The sequence below is a fragment of the Megalopta genalis genome, chromosome 1 (assembly GCF_051020955.1).
Source record: "Megalopta genalis isolate 19385.01 chromosome 1, iyMegGena1_principal, whole genome shotgun sequence".
Classification (NCBI taxonomy): domain Eukaryota; kingdom Metazoa; phylum Arthropoda; class Insecta; order Hymenoptera; family Halictidae; genus Megalopta; species Megalopta genalis.
In genome coordinates, this window is record NC_135013.1 from 14,824,527 (window position 1) to 14,848,986 (window position 24,460).

A 24,460-nucleotide genomic window follows, 5' to 3' on the forward strand; every position below is an offset into this window, starting at 1 on the left:
TTTTACAAATGTTATCGTTATTTATTATAAATATTAACCAAAATAATTACAACAAATGAAATACCTTTCGAAAATGACAATTTGAAGGAAGAATTATTACATATGATTTATATTTACAAATCGTGAATCATTGTAACTATATTTTACGCTCTTATATGCATTATGTACATTTTTAAATTGAAAGAAATCATTAATAAAAAGAAAGACAATTTATAACATAAATTATAGTGTTGCTTAAGTTCTTGAATCTATTAATTTATTTAAATCATGAAGTAACAATAAGAGTTAAAAGCAAAAGTCAATTCTCTCTAAGAAAATAGTGATCACATCTTTATTATACATATGAACAATATATTTACTAATTTTATCTGATATGCGTTGTCATTATATATTCGAGTCATAGCAGTTAAAGATTATTGTCTAGCTTAGTTCAATGTACAGACGATTAAAATATATAAAACGATTCTGAAATGATTCAATCTTACACAATAAAGTGTAACTATGTAAATGTATATGATGAATCGGTGGTGTACATAAATTACATGAATTTATGTAACGTAACTTTTTTTTTTCTGAATTCGAACATGGTAAACTTTTTCTGTGCTTTTATATGCATACAAATGCACGCATACGTGTGTGCGTTTAAGAAAGCTTGGAATTATTCAGAATATTTAAGTCATACTGATTGTCAATTCTGTTTACTGGTGTAGCTTTTTCTTCAGTTAAATATATATAATCGTCTAGTCAAATCCAGTCTCATTTAAATGTTGTTATAAAAGCCTTCAAAACGAATTCGATGAAATGAATTTTATAAATTCATATAAATTCGTAGAAATAGTATTAAAGTCTGTTTCATTGAAATATATTGAAAGTCCAAATAGAAACATATTATATGTGAAAAATTTCAAGTTTCGCAAAGCCAATCACAAGGTAATTTCGGCATTTTGTTTGCTGGCCATGGAAGATAACCGGCTGTTTTAAAAACCCAATAATCGTAAGATACTTTTGCTATCAAACTTATTAAGAGAACTACCTCTGTAGCGATAATGTAGTAAATATAATCTGTCCAATCACCTGGGTATACACACATTTTTGAAGGTTCTAAATCAACAACCTTTTCTTTAACATTTTCACATAATACTTCATCCGAATCTAATATGCGAGTTTGTAACCATACCTGAAAAAAGAATTTAGATTTTTCGAGGTTTCGAATCTATTAATTTACACATTTACATATATTCGTACAATGGTTACCTTTACATTTTTAGCAGTATTACAATCACAATGTAATTCATTTCCTCCAAGTTTCACCAAACGCGAACTGGTAAAACTTTTATCATAAGTGTTAGGACTCAAAATGTATGTTGGAAGCTGAATATTTAAATCAACAACAATTAATGTCAATTAGCGTCATATAACATCCTCGTTTGTATTTCATATTTATTCACTAGAAATCTGCCATATTTTCTACTTACGGATTTGATTTTATTATACCGTAGACTGAGGAAAGCATAATTGTCTAAAAACTTAGAACCTTCCAGTTTATTTATAGATGATATATTGTTATAGTCTGCATAAAAATCTCTTATATCTTCGTAACATGGATTAGTGCTTAGATCATCTAATGCTGTAATCTATAGCAACGAGGAAAAATCTTTAAATGCATTCTACATACATTGAGTAATAATATTATTCTATAAGTTCAAATAATTCATGAAATTTACATACGTTGTTGTACGATACATTCAAGGCTATAGTATTGCGAGGTAATTTTTCAGGTAATTCGGTAATTTGAATACCACTACAATCCACATTTACCGCTAAAGTCGGTGGTTTACCTTCGACAATATCCAATCTTCTGAAATTGCATTGGCACTGCCAAGTATCTCCTTTTGGGCATTCTGTTTGTAACTGTGAAATAGTAATAGATTTCAAGTAGTGATCTCCATGTGTACATGCATGTGTAATTAATGTTCACGTATTTTGATCTATGTCCTTTTAAATACACGTGTACACGTATATTTCGATATACGTGTATACGCGTGTTTCGGTACACGTCCACCCGGGTATTTCAACAACAATTAATGTATATGCTACTAATATATCCATATTTTATTTTGTGTGATTATTTTATGTAGGATAAAGTTTTAAAATTTTCAAGTAGAGTCGAAAGTAGAACATGTATTGAAATACATGAATTTGGATACATAAATACACGTTCAAAACCGTGATCTCTAGTTCCAAGTATTGAACGTCAGATTAATGTCATTAAGTAATTTCTAAATGTATTCAGGTTGAAAATATTACCAAACTAAGATATCGAACTTGTTTCAGAGGAACTTGCTCGGTGGTATTGAACCAATGCCATGTTTTACTAGCTGAACATACAGTTTCGTTTTCACGATTAAAATTAATCTGTTTTTCTCCTGTTTTATTAATGTATTGGTAGATATCGTGACACCAAAGTGTATTTGTTCCTAAGTAAAGTAATTCATATTAATTGCACAAAATGTACAGAAAATATACAAATAAGCATAACAAAAATTGCTTTTATGTACACCTGTTTATTTACCTGAAATATCCAGCCAGAATTCACGGCCATTCATTGTATTTAGTGCTGGTAAATGTTTAAGATTATTGTAAGATAAATCCAAAGTGGTAAGTTGTACTAAACGTGTAAGCGAATTATTTTCTACTTCTATAAGACCATTATTAGATAGATTCAAACACAGTGTTGGCGTCATCATTCGAAACTGTCCTTTCACACGGTTTATTTTTCCATCTGTTACAGCAAGCGATTTCAATCTTCTCCATCTAATTTCACTTACATTGAATACATCTAATGTCAGATTTCTTATATGTACGTAGGATACGTTTGATGGAAATCCTGTAATATTAAAAGTTAAGATAATAATTAGTCCAGTTAAGATAATAATGTCCAATTTTTCATGAATTCTACGAATACTGTATCTGCTATATGTAGTAAATGCTAACAGACATATAGCAACACCAATGAGGCTTATCTGAAACTACCATTAGGATCAACTTCTTTAAATTGCTTACATCTAAGCATAAGTGAAAGGTTTTTATGAAGTAATCCATTGATGGTAGATTCTCTGTCAATGATCATGAGAACCTCGATGATGCTTCAGATAAGGTATTCAAATAATTTTTTAATAACCTGCACAAGATAGCTCGGTAGCAAGATTTCTAATATCCAAGTTGCAACAAAACACAGCAGTGCCTTCAGGATTATTGTGGGCGAGAACAATTTTTGTACAAGAACATCCAGTTGTTTCAACATTAGGACATTCGTTAGATTGGCGATAAAAGCATTGTTCTAATGCTCCTCCAGACATTCCTGTTATTGTACTTGATGAGGATGTTTGTTGGTCTTCTTCTGTCCGCGCACTTGCTACTCCTGCATACAAGCACATCATTATGGCGAACCACTGCATCTGTAAAGTTAATTGATGTTAGCAAGTACGAGTAAATATAATTAACTTTGTTAAGATAATAATGAATAAAAATGTTTCTGTGATAAATATTTAATAGGCAATTTAATAGACGTTCTTAAAATTTCCGATATTTACCGAAATATTGGAAATGCAATAAACAAATTATGTTCAAACATGGTTAAAATAATATTGTTGAATTTTTCTTTCGATCCTTACTGTTATTTACTCAGTATTGCAACTGTAATTAAACTGAACGAACACTGAAACTTATTACGAAGTACCTTAGCTTTACACTAACACAATGCTAATAATACTTTAATTTTTATTTCGTTACGTATGAAAAACATCGCGATCGGAGGTTCTACGAAATAACGTAAAAAACCATGCAATTCATTATAATCACATTAATAAATTCTATCATAGCACACAATGTATATTACATCATTATAAACATTAGCAGTTTTAAAAGAAATACTTTTTTAGAAATGTCTACATGTACTAAAATAAATTGTTGCGAATGTTCCCTTCTGTACTAAGCAATTAAAAATATAAATCTAAAAATTTATTATAAAAAACAATTGATTTCTGTAATCATTCAGAATATACAAATTATTTGCAGACGACTACTTTTTTATAATACATAAATAGTCGTGAGATAATAACGTCATAAAGAAACAACCTTATTAGATGTTTCTATTCATCAAGAAATATATTGTTTATTATAAATTTTAATTACTCCAGCGCTTTGTTTATATCGTACCAATAATTCTTAAATAAGAGAAAACATAATTTCAATTTTATTGATACCATCGACCAGTGATATAAAAATGTGTACCTTCATCTCATGAAACTTTTTAATGAACAAAAATTAATCAACATCTACATTTCAAGAAAATTTTTAAGATAATTTTGTCGTTGATTTACAATGACACATCAACACAGAATACGACTGATATGAGATACAGTACTTTTCACAAATAGAAGTAGTCACCCTTGACAACAATTGGAATTTTGTTTTTGTAGCGAAAGACACATATTGCGCATTCGATCTAAGTAAGAACGTGAGTAAATTAATTCGTTTAGTTGACTCTGACACGTTGGGTCATACGGGTCGACCTATTAATGAATCAAAATTGGTTAGCTGCTGGCAGAATGCGTCACTTTATTACACTCGTTGGCCTCACATTTACAATAAATCACTACACGACTGGAATTAAACTCCCTCGATTTCGTCACTTTTTTCTCTTTTTTACTTATTTTCTCTTCTTTGTTATAAAAAGAAAATTTCTAAAACAAAAGACTCTCTAAAACGATATTGAATATTATAGAAAGAAATTTAAACTAAAAATAATTGATAAAATTATTTGTTTGCATGGAATACTAAATTGTAAACGTTAATGTTTCTCTTGGTCACCATAAATATAAAAGCTATCGCTCTTACACATTGCATATTTATGAAATCACTGTATTTGTTTATCTACATATGTCTGTATAGTTGTTATCATCGACACCTAGAATATTCGTTATAAAGACAAAGGGTCAAACAAAAATGTTATTTAGTAAAAAATTTTCTTGTATAAGTATTTATTTGTTTCCTACACTATGATTACAATCTTATGTAATTGATAAGTATTTGACAGCAGTTTTGGTTATTCCATCGAAATGTTTCAACGAATAAATGGTTGGTGAAAACGATAAAGTTTGTGGCGAGGAAATGATAAAATTTGTCGTAAGGAAATGATAAAATTTGCGGTGATTTTGCTGTCACGTTTCTGATTCAAATTAACGAATAGTCATTATATTATTATACGAATTCTAGATTGTTAGGAGGTATAGTGTGTAGATCATAATTATACATATATCGGAATCGGGCGATAGTAGGAGATATATAAGTGTATGAACATCGAACTTTAAAATGGTAAGATGCTGCTCCAGATGTTGTAGATACGATAAAGTGACTGTCACCTAGTGGCAAATATTGAAAGATTAACGTCATTTGCAGAACTATTGCCGACTATTGACACATGTCAGACACAAAATTTTCATGCATTCCTGTTTTCCTTTTATTGCTTATCTTCTAAACCAGAAATCAGACTGCGAAAATGAATTGTATGTTGCGTTTATTTTATTATTGTACCTTGTCAATAGAATCGGCATAGACAAGCTAGAAGATATCTTTTTCATAATGTAAGCTCTATTTACATAAAAGTAGATTTGACACTCGATGAATTATTTTGTCACCGAAAAAATGGACTTCAGAAGTTCTAATACCATTTTCGTGTCGCACTCAGCGTTACTGATATGAAAAGCGAAAATCACTTTTATTAGGTATTTTTTACTTCTAGGTTTTATGATTTGGGATTTGGAAGCACGATGTATAATATTTAATTGCAAAGGAATAAAAAGTGATCCCAGAAAGTGTTCAAAAAATGTACATTATATACGAATACGCGTCAGAACAGATCCTAATCCTCTTCCGTGTTTTGTTTTCAGCATCGAATTCCTGGTGCAGATACAATTCCTCCGTAGTGATACCTGTCCATTTGCCTCCATCATCTATCATCGATTATTGATTCAGAAGTTAGTCGTTTCGGAGCTTTCACAAACGGCAGTTACAAATTCACAAGATCGTCAATTCATTATTATAATAGAAAAACGAAGTGAACCCTTAGTAGAAAGAACCCTTAGAACATTATTGTAAAATAGAATATATCTAGAAAAGTGTGAAAATAAAAATCACGTAAAACTATGAATCAAACTTTTGAAATTATTTATGCATTTGTCATAGTTCCTATTTCCTTCCAATGACATTACAGCGCAAATCAGATACAAGTCCTAAAAACTTTATATATTCTATAGAAAATAATTAGTATAAACGTTCAAAATTTTTCGGTGATCTCTCAATTTAAGAACCATATCCGGGAGCAATGAGGTTCTTGTATTGAGAGAAGGTAGCGAATTGCTGTACTTTGATTGGTTGACGATTCCCAGCTGAACAGAGCTACCCTCATAGTCAATGACAAAGCAGGAAATAGCGAGTGAGCGAGCAAACCAGTACGATATCAGCACAACACATGTGAAACTAGTCACATCGACACCAATGTAGTTTGTCTCACTTTACCGTGCTTGTGGTCTCGTACTTTTCGCGCATCTGAAAATGGATATTCGACTTGTACTTTTCGTCTCGTAGGATTCTCGACCAAATTTGCGAACAATGCTCAATGCACCTTGAGATATGTTTCGAATGTATGTATTTATAGGCAATATTTCGACAAGTTGAGCAGAATAAGGTCCAGCTAATTATTGCATTGACCTGAATGTTAACGTAGGAGAATGAATGTTGCAGGTGAATAGTATAAACTTCATATATTTTTCTGAAAGATGAAATGCGACCCATTTTAATTAATAAATGTCATTTTTGAAGAAAACGGTTTCGCAAGCAAAGTGTTTGAAAAAATGAAAATCTATTGGCGATAGGTCGGGTGAATAGGGCGGATGTTGCAAAATTTTATACTTTTCGATTCATTTTATTCTGAAACTGTTTCTTGCGATTTAATAAAGTATTTATAAAGAAATCTTTCTATTTGGAATCCGCTGAGTGGTACATGGGAAACTTCATAAATGTGATTGGATAATGTCACTGGCAATCCATTGGCATCGGCCAATCACACCGAAGAGAACGGACAAGCTCCGTCACGAAACAAAGATATGCTTGAACTGTACTGTCGGCAGGGACATACACAAGCACCTACTGCGCAGGATGCGGTAAGGGGGGGGGGGGGGGGGGCTGGAGTACCAGTCGCTCAGATCGACAAGCTTCGACGCGGCCCAAGAATTCTTGAATTGGAAAGTCGGCAACAAATTGCGTAACTACTTACTGTGCGAAGATAGCATTCTTTAAAAATGACATTTATTCATTAAAATGGGCCATATTTCATCTATCAGAAAAGGATATAAAGTTTACACTATTCGCTTGTAACATTCATTCTCCTGCGCTAACATTCGGGTAAATGCAATAATTGGCTGGATTTTAACCTGCTCAACTTGTCGAAATATTATCTACAAACACATACATTCGAAACACATCTCAATGTTCATTGAGTATCGTTCGCAAATTTGGTCGAGAATTCTACGAGGGGAAAAGTCAAATCGAATATTGCGCCGCGTGTTTCAAATGGAGCGCCAGACATAAGAATGCGCGAAAAGAGCGAGACCGCAAGCACTGTAAAGTGAGACGACTAGGTTTCTTATCCGTGTGGACACTTATCATAGAGCCCGCTGTCTCTCTTGATCATCTCTCGTTCTCTTTCTAAAACAACTGCGCGAAGGTGAATGCGCACTAGAATGGTGGTGATAGAAAGAGGTTCTTGAATTAGGGGAAGAAAAAGCTCTTGAATTGAGAGTACATACATACATACAGTATATATGTATGTAATATCTCCATGCGAATACATAAATCACTGTTTACAATATTAACTGATATTAGTTAAAAATGTTGCAGCACATAATTATCGATAGGTGATGATAATTTCAAGAAATTTCGCGAACGATAGAACATAGATGTATAAAATATTTTATTGTAAAGATATACATGCACAGAGAAGTACAGACGTTGTGTTTCTTAAAATACAATTTTCTATCATTAAATGTCATCGTATAAGAGGGAATTTCAGTTTGTGGTTTTTAAATAATTTATCAATGAAGTGACAGCTACATATTTTTAGTTACTACACTACTGTATATACATTTCAAATTTATATGCAAGATTATTAACTCCGATAATACCTGGATTTGTGAAACGATGTTGTGCCTATATATATACATGCAAGTTCAGCAGTATACGGCGTGACATATTTTTTAAACGAGTTAGCCTCTCTATATTAAATGATCTTCGTTTATACATAGTGCATTGCTGTTTGTCAGTGTTTTAAGATGGCGGACTTGAACGAGAAGTTATTAGCAGAACTCCTCAAAAAACCAGAAAATAATTTGTGTGCGGACTGTGGGACAAAGAGTGAGTGGGTTTTCCGTGAAGATTTGTAAATATGTTTGTGCATCGCGTTAAAAAAATTATCAGAAAGGATTTCTTTAGCATCATATAAACCATTTAATGATTACGTTTGAAGACTTGTTTTTGTAATTTCGTTTACATTCGAATATATAAGGAAATCTGATTATATTACAAACACTGTGAAATTGCAACAAAAACTGTTATTAAATACAATTACAACTCTGCGTAACAAGTAGTGTTTCAAAATACTGTTGATACCAATTTAAAAATTTCTCTATTCTATAATAAGTGATGTAGTGGTAGATTATCATGGGACTTATCGAAAAAGAGAAATTTTGATTGAATTTCAAACATTTCAATTATTATATGTATAACACATTCTACATCGCAGAAAAATAAAAACATGTGCATCCTATGAAAAAAGTTTAAGTTACTCTTGTATCTAATAATAAAGAAATTACATTTACATATTCTTTTTGTTTGTTACGTTTATTCACCTTTCTTATTGCAAAACGCGTTCTTTTAAGATAGTTTGCTTCGATAAGATAGTTGCATGATTACCTTACTTTTATAAACATTTATTTCAACTCGATATCAACAAAAAAGCATTTTCCAGTTTCATTAGAATTATTTAAAACGTTACATAGTTAAGACAAATATTTTTATTCAGATAGTTGGAATTCAATTCCAGATCCAGAATGGGCTTCCTATAACATAGGAATATTTGTATGTACAAGATGCGCTGGCATACATAGATCAATGGGAGCACATATTTCCAAAGTGAAACACTTGAAATTAGACAGGTGGGAGGATTCTCAGGTGAATAGAATTAGAGAAGTTGGTAATGTTGCTGCTAGACTTCATTATGAAGAACGTGTACCGCCATGTTATCGTAGACCCAGTCCAGATACACCGCAGTAGGTTGCCAAAATATATGCATTGCAATTATAAAAAACAAATTTCTCTTGGAAATAATATTTCTGAATTGTTAGGGTATTGGTGGAACAATGGATAAGAGCAAAATACGAGAGAGAAGAGTTTTGTCACCCTGAACGGCAGAACCATTATGTGTCAGGGTTCATGGAAGGTTTCTTAATGAAACGTGGTAAAGAAGATTCACGTTATCATCCTCGAAAGTTTGTACTTTGCGAAGCAGAAGATACATTAAAATATCATGTTAAAGAAAATAAGGTACGTAGACAATATTACATATATAAATCTTTTGGTATTACTCATAAAAAAGTTTTTAACAGCCTTTTTTTAACCACAAGGAGCCCAAAGCTGTTCTAAGAATATCAGAGTTAAATGTAGCTTTCGCTCCACCTAAAACTGGAAATCAAAATAGTTTACAAATATCGTTTATGAAGGATGGTACAACAAGACATATCTATGTATACCACGAAGACCCAGAAGTAATTACAAATTGGTATTTAGCTATACGATGTGCAAAACTACATCGTTTAAAGGTTGCATATCCTGGAGCAACAGAAGATGAGTTACTTTCACAGCTTACCAGGGACTTTCCCCGAGAGGGTTTTTTGTGGAAAACTGGGCCTAGGCATACGGATGCCTATAAGAAGAGATGGTTTACATTAGATGGACGAAAACTTATGTACCACGACGATCCTATGGTACATATGCATGCATGTACGACGTGTGTTATAAAAACATTTAACTAATGTATTTGGTTTTATTTGAAGGATGCGCATCCGAAAGGAGAAATCTTTTTGGGTCATACTTCGGACGGTTTCGCCGTGAAAATTGGAGTACCTCCAGGTGCAAGAGATCAAGGATTTTCTTTCACTCTTGAAACACCGGACAGAACCTATCTCCTTTCTGCTCAAAGCGACGACGACAGAACACAATGGATAAATGTGATACAAAAGGTCATAGAGAAGCCACTTACGCCGCAGGATGCGACTGGTAAGTTTTTATTGATAATTGAATATTTAAATATTCATAATCAATAATACTATGGTTTCATAAAAACATCTTTTATTATCTTTTATTTAATATTTACAGTGGCGGCGCGTCTCATAAGAAAACGCACAGCAAGTGGTACAATGAATATATTTTCTTCTACAAGGTAGGGCTGGATCCCTCTTAGGTGCCTTTCCTAATTGTTAAACATGAAAATTACCTAGATAAATGAATTGGGCTGTTGTATCGAGAGATTATCAAGTAATAAATAGATTACTCAACATGCATGATGAATGGGTAACGTGTTATAAACGCAAACCACTGACAAGTCGTGTGCGTTTACGCGCACGTTCAGATTCTACGTATACACATAATATACTTAATATTTGTTCATAATCATTAGACTGCGGATGTTCATGCAAATTCACAATTTTACAAACCAATTTATGGAAAGAAAATTCTATAGATCTTTATTTTATATCTTGACAAGTTCGTTATGTTCTATGTTAAATGAAAAATGTATTAATCTTCGTAGACCTTTTTAATTTACTGTACTTTACATAGAATATGCGTATTATGAATGTATACGAATCCGCAGTTTAGTAATCATTCACGTTATATCGTACATCTTATGCATATATAAAACATTATAAAAATATTTTTAAAACTACATTGAATTTTAAAAACTAATTCCAACGATTTACGTATGATTATTACTGTTACACTGTATTCAGAAACTTTACTTTAAAATCATACAAATTTCTATTGATTTATAATGTCATATTTTTCTCATTATGTCATGAAATATTCAACATGTGCATGTATGCATAAGACCAAAGAGGATGAACCCTAAAAAGACTATGATATGCTCTTCAACGATACTTTTCGCTTGTTGTCGAATCAAGCTGTCAGTATTATGACACTATATTATACAAATTTTTACTTAATAATAATATTGTCTACATAATATTTATTAGCTGGTAATTGCCTATTTACAGTTTTATAGAACATTTTGTTTTCGGATAATTGAGTAAGCATTATATAGTACGATGTGTAAAATGAAATTACGAAATTAAAATACTGATTTTACAGTATTTATTTTTAATTTTTTGCTTTTGTTACGTTTACTTTATTTAGATTTACAGAATATGCGAAAAATTATGAATACAGTAAATTCTCGCAAATTTTCCTTCAGCTGATAAATAAAAATGAATAATTTTGGAAGAGAAGACACGAATATTCAAGCCTTTTTTTATAGTTGTTGACAATCGGCAACTATAAAACTCGTTTTCCTAAATTGTCAATTTTTATTTACAAGCTGGGGGACAATTTGAGAAAATTTACTATAATGATATCTGTTTTCTAGAAATAACACATTCTTATGGCCTAGTAGTGAATTTTAATTATGAGACAGCAAGGGAAGTAGAAACTCAGTTGAATCTAAGTCGAATTTGATTCTAAACATTGTATTGCTGTAGATATGCGTATATTATGAATTTCATCTGTTCTAACATTTTGTGGACAATATTCATTACTTATATGTAAGATATATCGAATTTTTTATTTTCCCGAATAAAAGCTACATTTCTTATAAAGGTATAATGTAAATGTATAATATTACTGATAAGAGTAATAATAACACTAACCATACTAATAATAATATGATGATGATGATGATAATAATAATTCAATTATTCTGCAATATGAAACATCCAAAAGACTGCATTAAATGAAGAGACTAATACACTCTACATATATGTGCATTACGAATATATTACATATGTATACAACAAATAAAGATATCTTAATCGTTTCACAGATGAAAGTCAATATTTTAAATAAAACCGATTATTCATCTATAATATTCTTGAAATACAATAATAGCAATTTCGTTTTAAAAACTTTAATGCAACGTTCTACGCTATTGTAATAATAACTTTTAATTCGCCATTATTTTTTATGTATGTATTTTAGAGGTATTACCATACACAAAAAATGTTCGAAAAATAGATATGTATATATACATACGCATACAATAGATTAATACACTATTTTTTATAATTTAAGAAGGCATGGTTAAGAGAAAATTCATTACAAAAGATATTGTAAGAACAGTGTTCCTTCATCCTACACGTTATACGATTACACAATCATGCTGATATAATGTCGTACATAGATTGATAAGAAATTGATTATTTATAGTAAAAACCAAAATGTTATTCAGAATTTGCTTCGCTGTGCAGTATGTATTTCACCTGAGATTGTAAAGTGCAAGAACATTATAGTAATATTATCATACAATACAATATTATGAATTTTACTACAAACAATTTTGTTCTTTGTGAAATTTGATAATTTATTTCAGGCGAAGCATGATTAAGATCGGCCACTTACAATTAAATTAATTATAAGGATAATATATATATAATATGATATGTTAATTGTTGTACTTAATTTTCAATGATTCGTTTCAACTTTGTGCATTTTCAAATCGCAAGATCAAATTTAACATTCTAGGCAGCCCGACACGAGACGTTAAGAAAATGTCTCGTTATTCTGATTACAATCAGATAAAGGCACTCTTTTTACATAACAAAGTATATTGACCCAGCAAAAGGCTGCAATACTAACGAAAGATACTCGTAGTGCTGATGGCACTAGTGAAAAGTTGACGAATTGTACTGGTAACCAGTACATGCAAGAAGTCTGAAAATGAAAAATTAATAACAATTAATTATGAACTCGTTAAACCGTAAGATATGAATTTTTTTGTACCTTGAACGTTTGTAGAAATTTGGCCTTACATTCGCTGAAAATGTCGGCTTTATTCTCCATTAAACTCATACCTGAAATATTGATAGATATTGAGATTGTGAAATAGGCCAGAAACGTACAAAATGTGATTGCAAATAAAATACATACTGATGAAAAATACCACAATCAATGGTGGAGTAAGTATAAATTGATCAGCAAAAAGTTTCAAAAGAACGATCTTCATTGTCTTGCCTTTGTAAAACGCGTCCAACCATTTATACCTGAAGTAAAAATCGTATCGATTGTTGAGAAACCTATAAATCTTGTCGAAGATTTTTACGAAAGAAATGGAAACATTTGAATCCGACCGATCGTATAAATTCGTGAAAATACAAGCCTATCATCTTCCTTTTTCGATGGTTGCAGTGTAATTCGTCGAATGGAGGCAACGATTTTGTACAAAAATTTTAAAGCGTTATAAATGATAAAAGCTATTCATGCAATACAATTACAAGACAATGCAATATAATACATTGTGAGAAACTTGACTTGCTCACTTGACGAATGCAATTTGCATTTCTCATGCGATCATCTTCCAGAGTGTACCGGTACTTGTCGTAGTTTATCTGACATTGGTAGCTATAATAAACTGAAAGAAGCATTAATTGAATAATAAGTAATTATGAACGATATTTAAACGCATTCCCTTAACACAATCGCGTTCTCGTCTTTGTCTTTGAAATCCCTTGTATCTCGCATTGTTCAATGAAATCAAACTAACAGAAAATTAATTGATAATATTTGTATGTGCATGCATTTTATATTATAAAAATCGAGAAGAGTGATAACGATGAAACAGACACAAAAAGCAAAACGTAATTAATGAAGCGATAGCATTGTATGGTGACAGATCTATACAAGTATGTATATGTTATGTATGTAGGAATGAGATCGACTCGGCGAAGATACCATCCATGGAGTACCGGTCCAGCTATGAAGCAACCGTAGATAGCATATCGTTTAAGTTGTGCCCAATTGTAATCGTCATTGTGATCCCTTGATCGCCTTTTCTTATCATCGTCCGATAAAATCAATGGTTCTTTGAATGTTTTTGACCAAGGGAGCGTTTGTATTCGAGCATCGGCCGTGTTAAATTCTTCGATTCTTTCTGACACCGGGGTCGCTACCGGAAACTAGAAGAACCACGATAATTCTTTAATTAGAACTACAAACAAAACTCATGTATAGAAGTATACAAATTCTATGTATCTAGTATATAATATTTTTAGAAAAAAAACAAGCTATTATACATGTACAATAATTTCGTCCTCTTATTCGTTATTGTTATAAACAATGTACAGTAGAGACTCCCTTATTCGAACATTTATTTTTACAACATTCTGATATCTAAATGTTCTATTATCTGTAATCATTATACTGTTCAGATACATTATCATCTAGTAGAGAATTTGGATTAAATTTTTAGATAATAGAATCTTTTTATATCAGTATACATATTACAGAAATAAACCTTCGGACAATAGAGTCTCTATCATACTTTTTGAAAATGAAACATTTATGCGCTAAATGCTAAATGCTTACAATTTGTAATTTGCGATCGAATTACCTTGAATACTTTGTTGTAAGTTTGTTGCGCGAATTCGGCACCGGTATAAAAAGATCCGTATATCATCGAGTTGACAAGTAGCGGTCTCTTCTGCGCACAGATCTTTAATTCTCTCAGTACTTTTGCTACTGCCATGGTTATCTAATGTATTTACACAACGATAGTTTCGTCTGAATTATTTCGTTTCTATGTTTGCTGGAACGAAAATTAACGATGTGTCACCCTAAATCAACGATACAGCGTTATCACGGCATGTGAGCGATAAAAATTGGTTGCCTCAACGAGGAAATATGTAGACAAATAGAGAATATTCTAATCGAATTTTTTATACTTGTTTGGCGCACGTGCAGCGAGTGCACGCAAATATTTGCATTTAATTGAAAATTTGTAAATGGGAATAAGCGATAATCAGTATACCGTATTGTATCTAAAAAAGAAATAAAAGAGAACAAAAGAGAGGGAGAGAATACCGCAATGCGACAAACTTTCGCGGATATTGCATACATAAAATGCTTTTACGATTTGAAAAAAATATTGAATCCACGTGAATCCTCACATACTTATCCCTATTTTATATATGTAATAGGCTTATTGAAAATATTGAAGAATTAAGAAGAAATAAAGTACTTTTCAAAACATTAAACACGTGCATATACTTACCTTAAGTATCAACAACGAATTATGATGAATTGCAATACAACTGTTCAGGACCTATCCTGTTAATGATGACTTTTGAAATGTTTTAAATTAATTTATTACGATATAAATACGATCGCATTATATTAGATACTCGACAAATTTTTCTATCGTTGAAGAAATTATTTTACAACACTGCTTTCCGCAACGTTTTTCAAATAACAATTAATAACGAAACACATGTCGATTTAATATGAAACAATTTAAAATTATGTACGATACCACATGTATCACATTGAATTTTATTTAAAAATTACATAACTTTCCACTTACTTTTATATTTGCTTAAATAACTAATAATCGCTCGGCACAAAGAAAGAACAACGTTGTTTAGTTTATAACCACTTTTCTTCGTATTTTTAAGAAACTGAACGCTAAATATTTTTAATTGACTCTAAAACGTATCTCCGTTTAATTGAATGAACCGAAAAGTACCGGTACATTAGAAATACTGATCCGAGGAAGATGTAAGCGCGACATAACACGTAATCGGCCATGGACACTTAGATCTAATCAAAACCAATCACGTCCCCGTTGTATCAATTGATATCTCATGCAGAGAATTGTTTGCTATTGCGAAGTGGCATGTGTTTTATATTGACGACAAAGTTGTGTTGTGTATAGTATTTTCTGGTGTTAATGGCATAAAAAAGAAAAGAGACAATCTAAAGCAGGTCTTTCTTTATATTAACTCTCTTAAAAAATATATAACATTATAAACAAGGCAATTAGTTTTCATTGTAAGCGTCGTAATGAATTGCTTCCTTAATTTCAGAATATAACCATCCTCTCCATTCCTGATTTACAGCTTTCTCAAAGGTGCTTTCCTGGAAAACTTGGCTTTTTTCTACCTAGAAATAAATTTAAGTTACAATAATAAATTAAAGTAGAATAAGATTTCTTTTTTGATATTACCTCTCGAAACTGTAATTTTGTAAACATCTTTATACTTCCCTCATTGTCAAATTTAATCTTTGCTCTGTATCTGGTTACGTTTAGCTTGTCAATCCCTGTAAATGAACAAGATTCTATTACATGTGAAATTATTATTACTTTTCACAAAATAATGAAAAGTAAAGTATATACCATACAGTAACATTAAAATCATTGCTTCCCAACCTCTTTTTTTATTTCTATAAGCAACATTTGCTATCATAATTTCAGCTTCAGCGGTATTTACATGATCCGGGTCATTGAAAAATAAATTTGTATCACCGATCATAGCTTCTGAAATTGATAGGTATCATTGTGCAGTGAAGACAAAGACTCGAAAAACGAATGAACTAAAAACGTTTTGTATACCTATTTCGTCGGAGGTCGTCGAAAAAATGGTCTTTTCTAAAATAATGAAAGTGCATTCTGTAACAAATAAATACAAATAATCAGTACAAATGTTATGACATAATATGGAAACAAACGGTTACTCTCACTGTCTTGATCTTGACACCATCGTTGTTGCATACAAAATTCTTCTTCCAACGTTAATGCGACCGAACCGGTGAAATATTGTAATTCTGGTGATTTCATCCATTCGTGATATCTGAAAAAATAGTAGTGAAATAATTCAATAATCCATAATGAAAACAAAGAATCCGACAAGTTTGAATGTACATTCTGCCACGAGTAAGAGTGACAGACAATTTAAAAATGGCGGAAATTGTTTTAGGGTAAAACATTGTCAATAATCGACCAGTAGTTTAACGATACCAGCCTTTTAACATGTTTTTCCTTGTAAGGTACTAAAATTACGTTCGTGCCAATAATTTTAAGAAATTCGTTGTCTTTCATAATCGAAGATTAGTTGATATCGAAGCTATTGAGGGAATGAATCGACTGCAATATTCAAAATTTAAGAGGTTACGTTCGTCGTTCTGCCATATTGGATGCAAAGTTTGCACTACTGATATGATCTAGGATTCTTAACAAGTAAATTCATTTCTCTTATTTTCTTGCCATTTGTAATTGTAACTCGAGGCGTAGTTGCCGAAGGGTAAAACAATTCGGAAAAGATGGCGTATAATTTTCCGGGTGTACCAACGGCTGCTATGCCACCAATGGGTACGTTCAGAATTCATAACCGTACAACTGTGCCGTTTTTCACATAATTTGTTATATCATTGAACGTGTTACAATCATCTCGTCGAGAGTAAGTGCTTAACTTCATTTAGGAAAATCGTTTATTTCCAGGTATGGGACCTATGGGGCCGCTTGCTCCAATCGCAGGACCACAAAGTTTTATGGAATTAGCTAGTCAAGGATTTCCTCCACTACCACCACCAATACCACTGCCTGGAATGAACGATTCACCTTTAGAATTTAGCACAAATAAAAATCAACCTCCGCTAGCCAGAGAGTCTTCAGATGACAATAACGATAAGAGAAGTGAAAAGAATGATATTAGACGGGAAAGAGAGAATAGGGAGGGTAGAGATAATCGAGATAACAGAAGGTGTCCTTTTTTCTTTCTTTCTTTTTTGCTTTAATACAATATTCTGACATAATATTACATCTGCATTTTATTTACTTTTGCGCGATCGATAATCATAGATCTAGAAGCGAAAGAAGCGACAGAAGGGAGAGAGATCGGGAAAGAAGAGAAGAAAGAAATGATAGGGATAGAAGAGAGGAACGAAGACCAGAAGAACGAAGCGGTATAAAATCCTCGACGAGTAACAATAGTAGTCATAATAATAATTCAAACGGTAATGAACTTCCTCCATCGTCGAATACCAGCGGAACTTCGAATATAGGTGCTCAAATGGAACAAGCTACGGGTGTTTGGGGAATGGGTGTAGGATATCCTGTAATGGGCATGGGTCCTATGGGACCAATGGGACCTATGATGAGCGAAATGACTCTAGGTCCGCACATGGGACACACGCATAGTTACGGTCCTATGAGTATGGGAATGATGTCGCACGACGGTAGTATGATCGGAGCACAGATATTAGGACCAGAACAAATAATGAGCGACGCTGCTCAAATAATGAGCGGTGCCTTACCTCCTCCACCGACGGCAACACAAGGTACCAAAGAAATCATACATTGTAAAAGTTGTACTCTGTTTCCACCGAATCCAAATGCACCGCCCCCAACGACCAGAGAAAGGCCTCCAGGGTGCAGAACAATTTTTGTGGGAGGTATTTCTTCTTTATTTCTTCATCATTGTGTACAATGATATCTTTCTATATTGTGCACTGTATTAAAATGTGAAAATATCTTCATTTTTCAAAATGCTCGAATCGATTGCAGGCTTGCCAGAAAATATTACAGAAACGATCATTCAAGAAATATTCGAAAGATGCGGAGAAATAACGACATTGCGTCTTTCGAAGAAAAATTTTTGTCACATTCGTTTTGTACTTGAGAGCAGCGTCGATGCGGCTATCTACTTGTCCGGGTACAGAGTTAGGATAGGATCTAGCGGCGATTCCGTGAATACAGGCAGGCTACACGTAGACTTTGCTCAGGTCTGCGATCCCCATACGCGTACTATGTTTTTCTGATTGCTTGATCGCATAATGTTGTACTAACATAATGTTACAATTTCAATAAATGTAGGCTAGAGACGATCAATACGAGTGGGAATGCAGACAACGTCAACTACAAAGAGAACAACGACATAGAGAAAGAGTCGAGCAGGAAAGGCAACGAGCTCCGTCTAGTCCACCACCGGTTGTACATTACACGGACCACGAGGCGTCGAACATTTGCGAAAAGATCAAACAGGACGATACATTTATGAAAGCGGTGCAAGTGAGTAATAAAAAATATGTTGCTATTGCGATGCCATGTAATGATAGACGACGCGAACAATTAATTGCTGATCGGTGAACGTATGATTTCAATTGGTTCAGGTTGTCGTGACGTGGCTTGAACGCGGGGACTGTACTAAACGCAACGCCAACACGTTTTATTCGATGATTCAGTCGACAAATTCTCACGTTCGACGATTACTTACGGAGAAAGTTGCGTACGAAGAGGAACTTCAGAAGGCGAAAGAATTAATGAAGGGGAGGATGCAAGGACTCCTAATACAATGTACGTTTATACAATTTATGATTCTTTTGTTACATCACAGCTCTGTACCATTGTACATTTTTTGTGTACACAAGAGCAAATCCACATACATATTGCTTTGTCTGGTAAGTTTTTTTTTGCCATAAAATAAGGACAAGTCCTGCGACAAGCGGGCAAATGCAATTACGTCAGAATATCGCGCGTCTTGTCTTGTGTTAACAAAACCGAGTACTCTACTTCTCTTCTTCTTCTTCTTCTTCTTCTTCCATCGTTGGTAAATTCTGAGACAAAATGTACTATAACGACTGCAGTATTTCGTGTTATAGTAGGTACGAAAGGTACGTTGTTTCTGATATTAAAGATCTTGACATTTAAAGAAGATTCAGAGGCTAGAAGATCAAAACGGACAAAATATTTCATTTGATATCGAATATGAGATACGTATTAATGCATCTTATAGCGAACAAAGCTTGTTCGATAGAAAATCGGGTCGACAATTAAGACGGGTCTATTGAAAAATTGCCTATTTCATCCTTGTTGAGTTCCAACATCAGGTGTACCGTATCGTATAGTATCTTATCGTATCATATTGTATTGTATTGTATTTTATCGTAAGAAATTGATTACGTGACGAGAATGGTCGGTGAATGCACAATCAGGACATCTCGGTAGAAGGATCGATCCAAAGATAGTAGGAGAAAATCTAAGGTGGGTGAAGAAATCCTGTCTACTACTGTCGGTTACTATACGAGTACATCTAGGCGCTAACGGTGAACGAAGCGTCGAACGAAAAAGACAACAGAAGCACAGATCTATCACGAGAATTCATTTCCTAGAGACTTAGTGTATCTAAGAGTTGCATGCTTGCAATGCTAAGGATTAAGGGTGATGGGCTAAACATTTGTCACAGAGACGATATTGTGCTATCATTCCCGCTCAGGCGTGATTAAGAGATTATATGCGATCGTGCATGTTCAGAATACGACGAAAGATGTCATCTCTCGTTTTTCTTTCCATCTATTCTCGTCGCAGGAATCGTAGCTCAAGATCGTCTTAACGTTTACGTTGGAAGACTCTACATGTTGTAAGTTGTTAGGCGTATAAATATTGCGCGTATTTTTCCCGAGGGAAATAGCCAGTGATTGTGACATGTTGAAAAGATTGGCTGATCAGCTGCCGAATCGGAACAACTCAAAGAGGATCTTCGGTATAATGAAACCGGTTCAAAAAAGCTTCGATATACGTTACATGTCTCTCGTATCATACAGGTGCAAGTAATTTACTGACAACAGTTTGTAGAGTTGTATATAGCACGATTTCTAGTGGATTTCACTAAAATACAGTGATGATATCGACGATATCAACGATATCGTTGTTACGATAGCAATAGGGGTTCCAGGCTAATGTTGAGATCTATTCCGTACGGAATGTAAACAATGCGAACATATGTGGACGATAGAATAGAGGGAGGATAGAAAGGACAATCAGAGATAATTCTTTCACAAAGTCAAGCATAGATCGCTATAACGAGTGTAACATATTAGACCAAAACGAACGTAGAGTTTCAAGCAGGGTATACAACAGAAGATTTGTTGTGTTTTTGTATGCAACATGCGACCATGTCATCAACAGTCAGTCAGATTGAACGCGTGTTTACTGCGGCCAGCCACAAGAAGGTCTGGGATCACTTCACAAAGGCTCAGCGGAAGAACATCGAAATGTGGAAGAAACAATCCTCGGTATGTATTTGCATTTTCACGCCAGCAGCGTGACCAACTCACGTTACTTTCTTTACAATTAGACGGCAACGAGATCTGTAATCGATCACGGGCAAAGTCTTATCAACCACAGTCGCAAAGAGAGACATAGCTTTTTTTCTGCATTCACGCGATCAGTCTAAACAAGGATGATCGCGGGTTTTGCAAATTCTTTTATTTTCCGAGATGAAGGTAAGTACGTTTGAGCGAACGTGTTGAAAACGGCTTTTCAAATCTGGTCCAGACACACACGCTTTCTCTGTACGATCGGTCTTGTAAACATATTCGGATTATCGGAATGTAAAAAGGTAACGGACGGGTAGAGTTCCTTCCACTAGTCCCGTTTATGTCGAACGGATACAATTGACTGGAGCGAACAGGTAATCGAACCAACCAATTACTGATCCAAATACTTGTAAGATCGAGCAACGATTCGATTTCATGGATCACGGATGTCGGACGTTTGCTGCAAGACCGCGGAACAAACGCAGGGTACACCTCTCTTCCTTTCTGCATCGGAAGACATTCTCAGGATAACTATTGTTCTTGAAACAACGCACACAAAAGTTTCAACAACTTCTAGGACACACCAACTTTTTCATTCTCACGCTCTCGTTACCCCTCTTTCTTTTATCTTTCTTTCTTTCTTTCTTTTTTCCTTCCTGTCTTTCACTGTTCTTGTTCAACGAAATGTATTTCTCATAGTGTTTGAGAAGAATGGTGAACTCACAGCTTTTCGGGGCATAGAATCGCACACGTATGTTTCCAATGCGTTATTTAAACGTTATCTCTAAAGCATCGCATCGGTCGAAAAGAATCGCATTACAGTCCCAATGTAGGATAACAATGATCTTCTGTACGAGATTTAAGTTCTATCTGTACGACATGGTGATTCAGACAGGTAAGCGCGCGTCCTTTGTCAACGGGTCTGACTCCTCCACCCGATTATCCGATTATCCGACTATCCGATTACCCAAATTACTCGACTACCCGACTACCGGCCCCTTGACCGCGAATTCTTCACGCTGGAAACCTGTATCGGGATCTCCGACCCCTTGTCGTGCTTCAAAATACTCAAAACCGCGTGCTACCGATTCAATTTCGAAAATCAGAGATTCAGAGATTCAGCGAGACGAATCGATATCGCAAAAAACACATACATATATATACATATACATATACGTATACATATATATATTTATATATATATATATGGCATGTTTTTGGTGTTATCTTTTTCGAACGATTCGAATTGAAATTAATTTGATGACTTATTCTTACGATGGCAGGAAATCAAAGCGGTGCAATTGGAAGAAAGTTTGATGGAGGGCGAAGGAGAAATGGAAGTATCCGACTCCGAGGAAGAGCCGCAACGCAAGAAATCGAGGAATCAATCGGACGTCCATGACGATTCTGAAAGACTGCAGGCACTCAAAGAAGAAAACGACAGTCTTCGATGCCAATTGGAAGCTTATAAAAACGAGGTGACAACGCTTGTTCATCTGGATCTCTGCACGGCAGTCTTCACTCCAACGGAACTGTGCAAACGATTACAGAATCATGTTTTGTAGGTCGATTTATTAAAATCCGAGACAAAAAGCGATATTGACGCCAAGGAGAAACAAATGAAAATGTTGCAGCAAACTTTGAAAGGAATGCAAGAGCAGTTGATGCAATCGAGAAAGCAGCAGGCGCAAGACGATCAAAAGATCAAAGATTTGACCGTGAAATTGAATGCCACTAAAAAGGAAGAACCCAGAGAAAGCGAAATCATTACATTGGATAAAGACGACGACATAAACGAGGAGCCCCGAACTCCGAAACAATTAACTTTAACATCCAGTTCGGTTCAAATTACCCAAAAGGATGCTAAACTTATAGGTACTTTCCAAACATTTTTAATTGACGCTTCGTTCTTGAAATCTTTACTTCGAAATTCTGTAAAACCGAGACCTGTCTCACCTTGGGATTTCAGGATTAATAGCGACGTTTTTGCATATTCATCCGTTTGGTGCGAGCGTAGATTATCTATGGTCCTATCTACAAAAAATGGAACCCGGCATTAAACCGAACGAAGTGGAAGCACTAATGCAACGATTTCCACAAGTCTTTAAGCAAGATTTGTTTGGAATTGGAGCCAATATGGAAAGACGTTGGCAGTTTTCAGGTTTCAACGTTTACCGTAGTCATTGAAACTGATGAACCGATTCAATAAGGGATTTTTTAACATTTTGTGATCGGGTTACATCTCCTTTTCTGCAGCTTTTCATCTTCTGATATTCTGTTTAGCGGAAATTTGTTTTAAAATGCAATCGACCTGCCAAAAGTTTGTAAGTTAAATCTGTAAATTCAATTATAGGTTATTCGTTTGATAATTAGTCGTTCAACTTACGAAAAAGTTTCTTAATCTCGCATGGAAGACTGTTGATCCAACGAACAGGATAAGAAAGACAGAACAGTTTCCAGTAGCCTGTATCAATTTGGTAATCGACGATATTAAGTCGATCGAACGGTTACCTGCAATTTCTTGACGGTGTCTTTTGTTCAATTTCGTTGGAACGCAAATTCGTATGTTCCGTAAACAATGCAGACGGAACGTTTCAAATTGTTTGGTAATTACTATTTTTGCGCTATTACGATATTGCGTATATCGACGTGTACATGTGTCCAATGTTATAAGTTATTAGCTTCATACAAATGAAGAATAGCTACATTTACACTTATCGTATACAAAGTTCAACAATCGATAGATAGGTCCGAAAGTTGAACATATCGTCAACGCATCGTTCTTTTTATATCAACAATTACATATATTTCATGGTTGAACGTATTCGTACGTTTCAGCTCGAGTAATCCTAATAAAAAAATGTTTGATGTAAATTTATTATCAACGCAAGTAAATGTACAAAAGTAGTAGCGTGTATCTTTATATCAGCATATGTGTACATTCTATTTTATTCTATTCTATTTTCGAACAAAACATTATTGCTGTTCTTATGACACACTTCGTATCGTAATCAAATCAATTTTTCAATGTTTTCATAACTATATTGTGCAATTTTATTTGTAGCTCTTTTTATCATCGAAATGAATTTCAAAGTTAAGTCGACTAGGAAATAAAGAAGACGATTGATTTGTATTCGAATCTTACCGATTAGGTTTTCTGGACTTACCAGCAGAGGGCTAAAAGTGAACTATAGCAGTCAATCCAAGTCAG

At 33.8% G+C, this 24,460-nt stretch overlaps 5 protein-coding genes and 1 long non-coding RNA gene across 16 annotated transcripts; 3 read left to right on the forward strand and 3 right to left on the reverse strand.

Moving 5' to 3' along the window:
* Positions 1-302: 302 nt before the first annotated feature.
* Positions 303-5,059, reverse strand: hfw (leucine-rich repeat domain-containing protein hfw). 6 transcript variants are annotated; one of them, XM_033473149.2, is made up of 8 exons: positions 4,900-5,059; positions 3,182-3,458; positions 2,573-2,887; positions 2,308-2,477; positions 1,729-1,911; positions 1,476-1,634; positions 1,261-1,371; positions 303-1,177 (listed from the first exon to the last, which is right to left on the reverse strand). In XM_033473149.2, exons 1-8 carry the CDS (start codon positions 4,906-4,908, stop codon positions 905-907), a joined length of 1,497 nt encoding a protein of 498 aa, XP_033329040.1. In that variant the 5' UTR covers positions 4,909-5,059; the 3' UTR covers positions 303-904. The 6 variants fall into 6 exon arrangements, with proteins under 6 accessions (XP_033329040.1, XP_033329025.1, XP_033329062.1 ...); XM_033473134.2 differs by having other exon boundaries at positions 1,255-1,371; XM_033473171.2 differs by lacking the exon at positions 4,900-5,059 and adding an exon at positions 4,450-4,878 and having other exon boundaries at positions 1,255-1,371.
* Positions 5,060-5,239: 180 nt separating this feature from the next.
* LOC117221907 (uncharacterized) lies at positions 5,240-6,216 on the forward strand. The gene is made up of 2 exons (XR_004490590.2): positions 5,240-5,376; positions 5,952-6,216. It is a non-coding gene; the product is annotated as an uncharacterized LOC117221907 (long non-coding RNA).
* Positions 6,217-8,361: 2,145 nt separating this feature from the next.
* LOC117221826 (arf-GAP with dual PH domain-containing protein 1) lies at positions 8,362-15,413 on the forward strand. Of its 2 annotated transcripts, none has more exons than XM_033473080.2 (6): positions 8,362-8,472; positions 9,161-9,386; positions 9,462-9,660; positions 9,723-10,100; positions 10,170-10,392; positions 10,492-15,413. In XM_033473080.2, the coding sequence occupies exons 1-6, from the start codon at positions 8,391-8,393 to the stop codon at positions 10,557-10,559; spliced, it is 1,176 nt and encodes a 391-aa protein (XP_033328971.1). In that variant the 5' UTR covers positions 8,362-8,390; the 3' UTR covers positions 10,560-15,413. The 2 variants fall into 2 exon arrangements, with proteins under 2 accessions (XP_033328971.1, XP_033328981.1); XM_033473090.2 differs by having other exon boundaries at positions 9,741-10,100.
* On the reverse strand, positions 12,491-14,905 carry LOC143259493 (PXMP2/4 family protein 4-like). Its single transcript, XM_076522008.1, has 5 exons — positions 14,771-14,905; positions 14,113-14,336; positions 13,312-13,424; positions 13,165-13,235; positions 12,491-13,095 (listed from the first exon to the last, which is right to left on the reverse strand). The coding sequence occupies exons 1-5, from the start codon at positions 14,903-14,905 to the stop codon at positions 12,925-12,927; spliced, it is 714 nt and encodes a 237-aa protein (XP_076378123.1). The 3' UTR covers positions 12,491-12,924.
* Positions 15,414-16,132: 719 nt separating the features above from the next.
* LOC117222041 (N-acetyltransferase 9-like protein) lies at positions 16,133-17,645 on the reverse strand. 4 transcript variants are annotated; one of them, XM_076522013.1, is made up of 6 exons: positions 17,626-17,645; positions 16,897-17,006; positions 16,769-16,825; positions 16,553-16,693; positions 16,382-16,476; positions 16,133-16,317 (listed from the first exon to the last, which is right to left on the reverse strand). In XM_076522013.1, exons 1-6 carry the CDS (start codon positions 17,628-17,630, stop codon positions 16,195-16,197), a joined length of 531 nt encoding a protein of 176 aa, XP_076378128.1. In that variant the 5' UTR covers positions 17,631-17,645; the 3' UTR covers positions 16,133-16,194. The 4 variants fall into 4 exon arrangements, with proteins under 4 accessions (XP_076378128.1, XP_076378125.1, XP_076378127.1 ...); XM_076522010.1 differs by lacking the exon at positions 17,626-17,645 and adding an exon at positions 17,178-17,317 and having other exon boundaries at positions 16,769-16,804; XM_076522012.1 differs by lacking the exon at positions 17,626-17,645 and adding an exon at positions 17,178-17,317 and having other exon boundaries at positions 16,586-16,693.
* On the forward strand, positions 17,263-24,156 carry LOC117221775 (ecto-NOX disulfide-thiol exchanger 2). 2 transcript variants are annotated; one of them, XM_033472984.2, is made up of 10 exons: positions 17,263-17,392; positions 17,654-17,915; positions 18,014-18,606; positions 18,719-18,936; positions 19,028-19,222; positions 19,324-19,507; positions 21,119-21,225; positions 22,533-22,727; positions 22,815-23,124; positions 23,219-24,156. In XM_033472984.2, exons 2-10 carry the CDS (start codon positions 17,656-17,658, stop codon positions 23,434-23,436), a joined length of 2,280 nt encoding a protein of 759 aa, XP_033328875.1. In that variant the 5' UTR covers positions 17,263-17,392; positions 17,654-17,655; the 3' UTR covers positions 23,437-24,156. The 2 variants fall into 2 exon arrangements, with proteins under 2 accessions (XP_033328875.1, XP_033328867.1); XM_033472976.2 differs by having other exon boundaries at positions 17,386-17,524.
* Positions 24,157-24,460: the final 304 nt, after the last annotated feature.